This window comes from Morone saxatilis, unplaced genomic scaffold (assembly GCF_004916995.1).
Source record: "Morone saxatilis isolate NCDOM2014 unplaced genomic scaffold, NCSU_SB_2.0 Contig1, whole genome shotgun sequence".
Taxonomy (NCBI): domain Eukaryota; kingdom Metazoa; phylum Chordata; class Actinopteri; family Moronidae; genus Morone; species Morone saxatilis.
The window spans coordinates 3,585,015-3,593,273 of NW_023339651.1; the positions used below are offsets into that span (position 1 = coordinate 3,585,015).

At 40.2% G+C, this 8,259-nt stretch overlaps 1 protein-coding gene across 3 annotated transcripts in view; it reads left to right on the top strand.

The window, feature by feature from the left end:
- Positions 1–8,253, top strand: part of LOC118325971 (thyroid hormone receptor alpha-B) — a 119,789-nt gene extending 111,536 nt beyond the window's left edge. For all 3 annotated transcript variants that reach the window (XM_035658849.1, XM_035658859.1, XM_035658866.1), the window contains 3 exons: positions 2,943–3,089; positions 5,158–5,416; positions 7,081–8,253. In XM_035658849.1, coding sequence (XP_035514742.1) covers positions 2,943–3,089; positions 5,158–5,416; positions 7,081–7,331 — 657 coding nt within the window. In that variant the 3' untranslated portion in view covers positions 7,332–8,253. The remainder of the gene's footprint in view (positions 1–2,942; positions 3,090–5,157; positions 5,417–7,080) is intronic.
- The last annotated feature ends 6 nt before the right edge of the window (positions 8,254–8,259 follow it).

Consider the following 8,259-nt stretch of genomic DNA (forward strand, 5'->3'; position numbering starts at 1 on the left):
CATAACTGATGAGACTGCAGTAAAAAAGCCCCCCCCCCCCTCGGTTTTGCCATTGCCAATTCCCAATTCCCAGTGTGTACCGGGATTCATGTCAATGTCGAAATATCTTGTGCCTCTTTTGGGACACATCACAAGCGTTTTCTTTTCTTTTTTTCTCCCTATACATTACAGAAAAATAGTTTCTTAGGAGAGCTGGTTCCACATTGAGCTTAGCTTCATGCTATCTCACAATATTTAGTCTTTCTGACCAACCAGCCTGTGTAGCAGCAAAGACATAACTCCTCTCCAGCTCTGCGGGTATACTGCCACCAAATGTTTCCCCTCAGTGTCACCCAGATGGCCATGCAGTTAATAAACAAACATTAACAGTTGCAGGAAAATCACATTAGTCTATATGAAAGCGCATATGAAGCCCCCACAGGCCTGAGATGTGGAAAACATTCACAAGCACAAATATATTTCCAGTATAGCGGCTCCAGGGCCACTGCCACGGCTTGTATGTGTTGTTGCTGTGTTGTGTGTGTGTTGTCTCTCAGTGTTGCTGGTTCCTTGTTGGGTGGAGCTAGAGGCCATTAAGGAATTGGAGACAGCTGGCCACTGTCTCCAGGTTACATAAGACCAAGCCCATCATGGTAGTCTGGAGGCTTCCTCTCCTCTGGCACCTCATTATGTTATGATGGGGTTTTGATTGCCTGTATAGTTTACGTAGCATTATCTAACTTTATCTCGCAGCATGTTTCCTCTTCAGCCTCATTTGTTAGAATGGACATTTTTGTTACATTTGTTAAATTAATTAAAATACTTTTCTTTAAATTAATCCCTAACATGTGCTTCAAGCAACTGTATCAGAAGTATCAGAGCTCCAGCAACACCTGAGATTAAAATTCTTTAAATTTCTTACAAAGTTGAAGGATAAGAATTTTTTTTTGATAAATGGTAGTAAAGTTAGTTGCAGCCCTAGCAGAACGTTCAGTTAGCAAAATCTTGGCGTGGAGATATCAGTCTCTGAGATTCCTGCTGCTGGTTTTTGCATTGAAAATGACATTTAAAAAAAAATTCAACAGCAACTGTTTCCAGAATCTATGCCCCCATTAATCTGGGTAATCCAGAGACTTCACTGTGAACTGCTTTTTAATGACTACATTCTACTGAAGAAATGGTCCCTATGAAACATGTGTGGACAAGGAGTGCTGTGGATTATTGAGAGATTCTGGAAAGACATGTTGCTGTTTTTCAGTTCTGTCAGCACCTCTGTTGTATTGGGATCGATGCAGAAATCTTGAATATATCTCAAAAACCTGTACAAATAAAACCAAAACATCTTCATGGCTCAAAGCCACTGGAAGTAAGGGAGAAAATGTGTTTCTCCAAAACTGTTTAAAAGCAACGCTGTTAACAGGTTTGAGTTAAACGCCATATTTATTTCATCTCAATTGTAACTCGTGACACGCAGCTGACCCTGTGCTGGCTTTGTCTCGCGGTTTGTTTTCAAGCTTCTCCACTTGACAGTGTGGCATGCATTCAGCAGTTCTGAACCTCAGCTGCTCTCTCTGTATCTCTCTGGAGAGCTATTTACTCAACACTGAAATGAAAAATGCCGCTGACCTCCACCAGAGAAACCAATGCTTTGTTTTGGCTCTCTAATGACAAGAGGTTCAGTCCATCAACGTTATTATTACGATTATTTAAATTTTCCATAATTGCTCAGCTCTCGGTTGCACAGCAAAGGATTGGCTAGGTTCGCACTAACTTGCGCAATCCATCTCTCTCTGGATTATGATTGATGGTACCTTGTGCAAGGTGATTATTTCTATACTTTTATCTCATCCCATTTACTGTTGAAGCCCAGCCTGAATAAATGACTTCGGCCTTGACACATGCTTTATTCAGTGGAGCGTGAAACAATATTTCTCATAGTCACAGCCTCGATTCACACAACTCTGTAAACATATGTATTACTGATCTGCAGTTCCCCACTGCAGTCCTCCTCTAAGTAAGCATTATCTGTCTGGTGACATGTCCCATTCCTTTCCCAGAGCACAATCTGCCGTCCTCATCTGATAAATTGGTTTTAATTTGTCTCCCAAGGCAAGTGAGTGGAAGTTAGAGAGGAATAAAAAGGCAATAAAACCGACACACAAATGTTGCATCCGGTCTTAATTAGTTAAAACTGTGTTGCTTCTGCTATATTTTACTCTAATCCCTTTCACCATTCTTATCAATTCTTCTTAAATCTTATTTTATTCTTTTGTGATCTTCAATCCTAAGAACCCACCAATACTTTCAACTTTTTCTAATATACTCTTTCGTCATCACATCATAATGCTCTACACTTTGTTCTAATCATGCTCTCCTCTCCTGCTCTATCATGGTATATGCACCTTAATGTTGTATTTAAACAATACATCTTTAAAAACAAATCTAGTTCTAGTTTCATTTGTAAAAAGGCCTCAATAATCACCTAAAAGAAAGCTGGGCACTGTAGTTTTTCACCGATGTTACTCAAACAGGGCTAAATTAAGTAAAGAGTGCATTAGTTGGGGAATTTCAGCTGTGGATTGATACACATTTGGTGCTCTAGTGTGTATTTACAGCAGCAGGATGTGTGTATGTGGGGTTGACTCAAAATAAACTACAGTGCCCTTATTCACTCTGATGAAAGAACATGTCACCCATTGCAACAGTGTGCCTCATTAATGCGTTTTTAACTGTTTAACAGTGGAGCTCTATGACACACAGGAATAAGATATATCAGGCTTTGGCTACAGAGACAATATGTATTAGGAGGATCAGTTCATTGTCAGTTTGTTGGGACGTGCTGACAAAAATAAAAATGTTATACCCATAACCTACTCCTCTATTCAAAGAGGCTCGTTTGCTGATGTCTAATGTCATGTTCGACTGTGCTCTAATCAGACACCTACGTTCATCTCCCCTTATAGCCAGACAAAATCGGCCAGTCCCCGGTTGCGCCCACGTCTGACGGAGACAAGGTGGACCTGGAGGCCTTCAGCGAGTTCACCAAGATCATCACTCCTGCCATCACCCGTGTCGTCGACTTTGCCAAAAAACTGCCCATGTTCTCTGAGGTGAGTGGTGGTTAATGGTCTTGAGGATCAGAGGGTGAGTGTGGGAGTCTGACAGATAAAAAGAACTGTAACACACAGCAGACACAGCCAAGCTTCTGTCATCCTGTAAGTGTGCGTTCGTTGAAGAAATGTGTGATTTAGGAGGTGAATTTGTCTAACAGAATTAGCAGTTCCCCTACTAGAGGAGGACCACAAAGGCATGCGGAACAAGAGTTATGACCAGTCTTTACAACTTAACAGTATACTGTGGAAAAAAGTGTTTCTAAATCTTTCTGTTGTTTAATAGAAAAATACAAGGCTGCAGATTAATATGCTGATCACTTACACTTTGCTGTAGCGCTCACAATGCGTGTCTGGCTTGGAAATTAAACCCCAAAGCAGCTTTTGTTGCTGGTGACAATCAGAGAAGCACTTCTGCTCCAGTCGGCCCCGCCTTAATTAGCAACATGTAATCATGTTTCTTGTCTCAGTAATGAGACCTTGTGTGATTGGATAATTATCAGGGTAGCAGAGTTACTGTCTAGAGGGACAGCTGCAGTGTGTGTGCATGTGTGTTTGTGTTAGAAAGAAGGAATAACTTTGTAAGTGGGAGTCTGTAATGAATTACAGGATAGGAAAAGTTGTTACTGTAATCTATTACCATTTTGGAGAACATAAATCAGAGATACTTTTGAAAGTAAAGGTCGTCACTTTTTCAATTAGCATATTTTAAAGTAAGATTATTCTTTCATTATACAATCGTTACTATTGTGATGGATACTACTATTCAAATGAGTGTGTAAACTAGAATAAATTCCTCATGCTGCTGCTGGATATTCTATTAATTTTAGAGATATCAGAAACTATACAGTAGCAGATAAGGACACAGCCTTTTAGTATTCCAGACACTGAAGCAGATAATCAGTCATGTTTAATATGTTATCTTTTAGTCACAGTATAATAGATTATATTGTGAAAGAAGCCTTTTTTTAATCTGATGAAAGAAATGGAGAGAGAGAACCTGTTTAGCCTATATGAAGTCTGTTTACTGCAGTGAATTACTGATAAGAATGCACAGAAACAAAGCCAGCACTCACCAAGCCACTAAAAATTAAGCATGCCCCCAGGTACAAATTTACAAGAGAAATCAAGCCAATGTATGCCAATTAATCTACTCAGCAGTCAAGAGCGAAATAAGAAACAAGCTTACATTAAGGTGAGATTTAATTCAGCACATCAGAGTCTGTAGATTTAATCAAATCGGTTTCAACCCAGAGATTCTAATATTCATGTAAATCAGGGTGTATTAGTCATAATCTGCGTGCATCAGTGAAAAAACATGTCTGGCTCTTTTAAACCAATCGTCATGTTTCTCTTCCTCCCATCGCTTCCTCTGCACCCCTTTCGTTCCTTCTTAACTTTTCTTCTGATTCTCTGAGATGTGAGAATATAGCAACACAACTAAAACAGAAGTACAATGTTCCAATAAACATGAGCAGGCCGATGAGCAGACTGGTTGCAATAGCTGCTTTTGAATCTGAATTAGTTCCAAATATGTAACACAGATCAGTTCCTGAATTTTGGTTCTGCTGTTCTTCCATGAGCATGCATCGATGCATATGTATAATGTTTAGAATATGGGGAACTGGGGCGAGCGATCACAAGTGTGGCTTTTACAAAAAACAAGGGAAACAGTGTCGAATGGCCCCCAGTCTTAGTCATTATACTTCAGTATCTGCTGATGCTAGACATCCGTGTCAAGTAAAGTCATATTGACCAATATATACTTAATTATCTTTTAGAAATTAAAATAAAAGCTTTGAACTTATTTTGGTGTCTGTATATACCTGATTTGCTCTGATAAATGTTTTAAATTGTTTCATCCCCAGTATCTCTAAAAGAAATGGTAACTTTTATGATTAGATAAATGTGAAGTTTGGTGAAATTATCTTCCATCATTTGGAAGATCTTTGTAAAGATGATTCTCTGGTCTTTATAGCCTTGATATGTTGAATTATATGCAATATGATAATTGTTTTGAGATAAGAATAACCTTGCATTAAACATTAAAAATCCTTTTTTTCACCAGTTACCTTGTGAAGACCAGATCATCCTGTTGAAGGGCTGCTGCATGGAGATCATGTCACTGCGAGCCGCAATGCGCTACGACCCAGAGAGTGAGACACTGACGCTGAGTGGGGAGATGGCTGTGAAGCGTGAGCAGCTGAAGAACGGCGGGTTGGGCGTGGTGTCGGACGCCATCTTCGATCTGGGAAAGAACCTGGCACAGTTCAACCTGGATGACACTGAGGTGGCGCTGTTGCAGGCCGTGCTGCTCATGAGCTCAGGTTGTTGTTGACTTTCAACTTCTTTTGTAAAGCTTCAAGCTGCATGCCAGTGCTTTTGCTCTGTGTTGCTCATAACATTGGTGGTCTAGCAGTTTGAGCTTAATGTAATGTAAATGTAAATTTTCTGTCCTCTGTGTCCTTTGAGACACAATTCCACCACAGTCCATATTCCTAGTCATTAGCCGCTGCTTTACACAGCATATAGTGTAGCTTATTTTGAATCAAAATGTAATTATGGCCTGAAGATAAAAGTCCACATACATATTCAGTGTTGAAAGGGGGATCTAAAACTAATCCCAGATGTGATTAAAAAGCCTTCACTCTTGGTTTGTTCATTGTAGAAACTCTCACACGTTCAGTTTTAGGACACATATCACATAATATGATCAACGTCAAAATGATGGATGTAAATAAATGGAGGATGTGCAATTTAATCATTCTCAGGGTATCCACAGATTTTCTCATAGTTATGTATAAAAAAATATTTGTTCGTGCCAATAATTTTATATTATTCTTTTAGTTGAGTTTTTCTTTTCATCTTAAAGCCCGGTCACATCTGTGAAATTTGGCAGAGAAATCTGTTCATTTGTTGAAATTGCTGTGATCATTCATTTTTGTGCCAGCTTTGGTTAACTTTCACACAGTTAACCAAAACCAAAACCTAATTGTCTTAGCAGTGCTGAGGAAGCTATTGTAGCTTATTACTGGTGTTGCACCATTCACCTTCATTTAACCACTGATAAGCTGCTCCACAAAAGAGGTTGCAGACAGTTGACAGAAGTGGACGGTACAAAGACCTCTTTTGAATATGGTGTGAACTTAATGTCCCATAGCTAACAAGTTAGCTAACTGACAGCATTATTGCTACCTGGCGGTTAGCAAGCTTGCTATTTCTGGGAGCTTTTTTCCTCTTCAGCAACAATTTATTGAACGAATGAAACAAAATGCCTACAGCTGACCATGTTCCCGGCTGGCTTTTGTGTTAGCATTTAGCTCGCCAGCTACAGTATTTATCCAGCTAGCCCTGCGAGTACTCACTACGTCACCAAACTTCTAAAACCACATATATCTTGAAGATGTGCCATTCATTTCGTTGTGCTACTTTCTGGTGTGACTAGGCCTTTGTTACATCTCAGATCTACTTTGTATGTTGTCATTGTGAACAATAATTAGGTTACCACTCAGAAATGCAGTATATTTCCCCTCACAGCTGTCAAATACTGATATCCGTTAAATCCTCCAGTTTTATCTCTATATTCAATTATTTATAACATTTGTTAAATTTGTTGATTAGAAATGATGAAAGCAAAATAGATTTGATAATGGATTCAGACATGATAAGTGAATTTGAAGCTGCATTCTAGTCATGACAGTACAATTATATTAACTGTCTATAATAACACATGAAAGTGTTCACTGAGCTGAATGACGGTCACAGTTTCCTGCCAGAATGTTGACATTTTGTCTTAATTACATTGAGCTGATGAATGTTTATTTACTCATTTTCTCATTTTTTCATCTTCCTTCCTTACTTCCTTCCTCTCTTCTTCTACCTTTCCTTCTGTCCTTTACTCATTCTCCATATCTTCTTCCTCCCCCTCTTCCTAAATGTGCCACTTATCTTTTCCCGTCTTTTCCCTCCCTTCCACTCTTCCTGTCACCAGATCGTTCTGGCCTGACCTGCATGGACAAGATCGAGAAGTGCCAGGAGACCTACCTGCTGGCGTTTGAGCACTACATCAACTACCGCAAGCACAACATTCCCCACTTCTGGCCGAAGCTCCTCATGAAGGTGACAGACCTGCGGATGATCGGGGCTTGCCACGCCAGCCGCTTCCTTCACATGAAGGTGGAGTGTCCCAACGAACTCTTCCCCCCGCTCTTCCTGGAGGTCTTCGAGGACCAGGAAGTGTGAAACACAGTTGCCACCACGCAAAGGGATAAGGAAGTTGGGGCAAACCGGAAGATGGGAAGGGACATCATTTTTATAGGGGAAGGATGGAGGGAGAGTCCTCTTGTCAGGAATCTGCATTTCTCCAACATCACATTTACAGTATGTGGTTTAAAAACTGGAACCAACAATAACAGAAACAACACACCAGCAACAGGAGAGTCACGCAAACTGAGGATTTTGTTTTTTAAACAACCTCTCCTCCACCTCTTTCTCCACCTTTTCCTTACCCCTGTTTTAAAATCTGTGTGGGGGCCCTTCTGTCTGAGCATGATGTCTTATCTAGTAAGAGTTGTAGCCATTTGCCAAGACACATACACAGATACACACAACACACACACCGACACAGCCACAGCCTGTTCCACCTCAGTTCCTCAGAGCAGCGCTCTTTGCAGGGGTCCGTTCCCCCTCTCTGGTTCTTTTTAGCGGTCACAGATCTACACATTTTGAAGCCCATGCTTCCAGCTTTCATGCTGGCCAGCACCTCTCAGTATTATTTTTGAATAACTGTTAAGGCAGTAATTTAGAAAAATATGGACATTAGTGGCATATTATTGCTCACATTCATGCAAACACACAATCAGCGAACACTGCACAGTGAAATTCAGCAGATGCTTTAAGCATTACTCTGGTGTATAATAGCTGTAGTAAAGCAGAGATACCAGACCTAGCTCATTATCAATTCCTCAACTCAATCTGAGCCGTTACAGCAGTTTTTAGAGCTTCTTCTTCTTAGATCCCAGTGAAACCGGTGCTATATTTATATAAGGCTACTCCAGTTTTATGAAATTGTGTTGTCTACCTTTGAAAAATGTGCAGACCATGGCTCCATATCTACCTTCATTTGTGTCATTGGACCGGCTCCTGTGACATACACACACACACGCACACA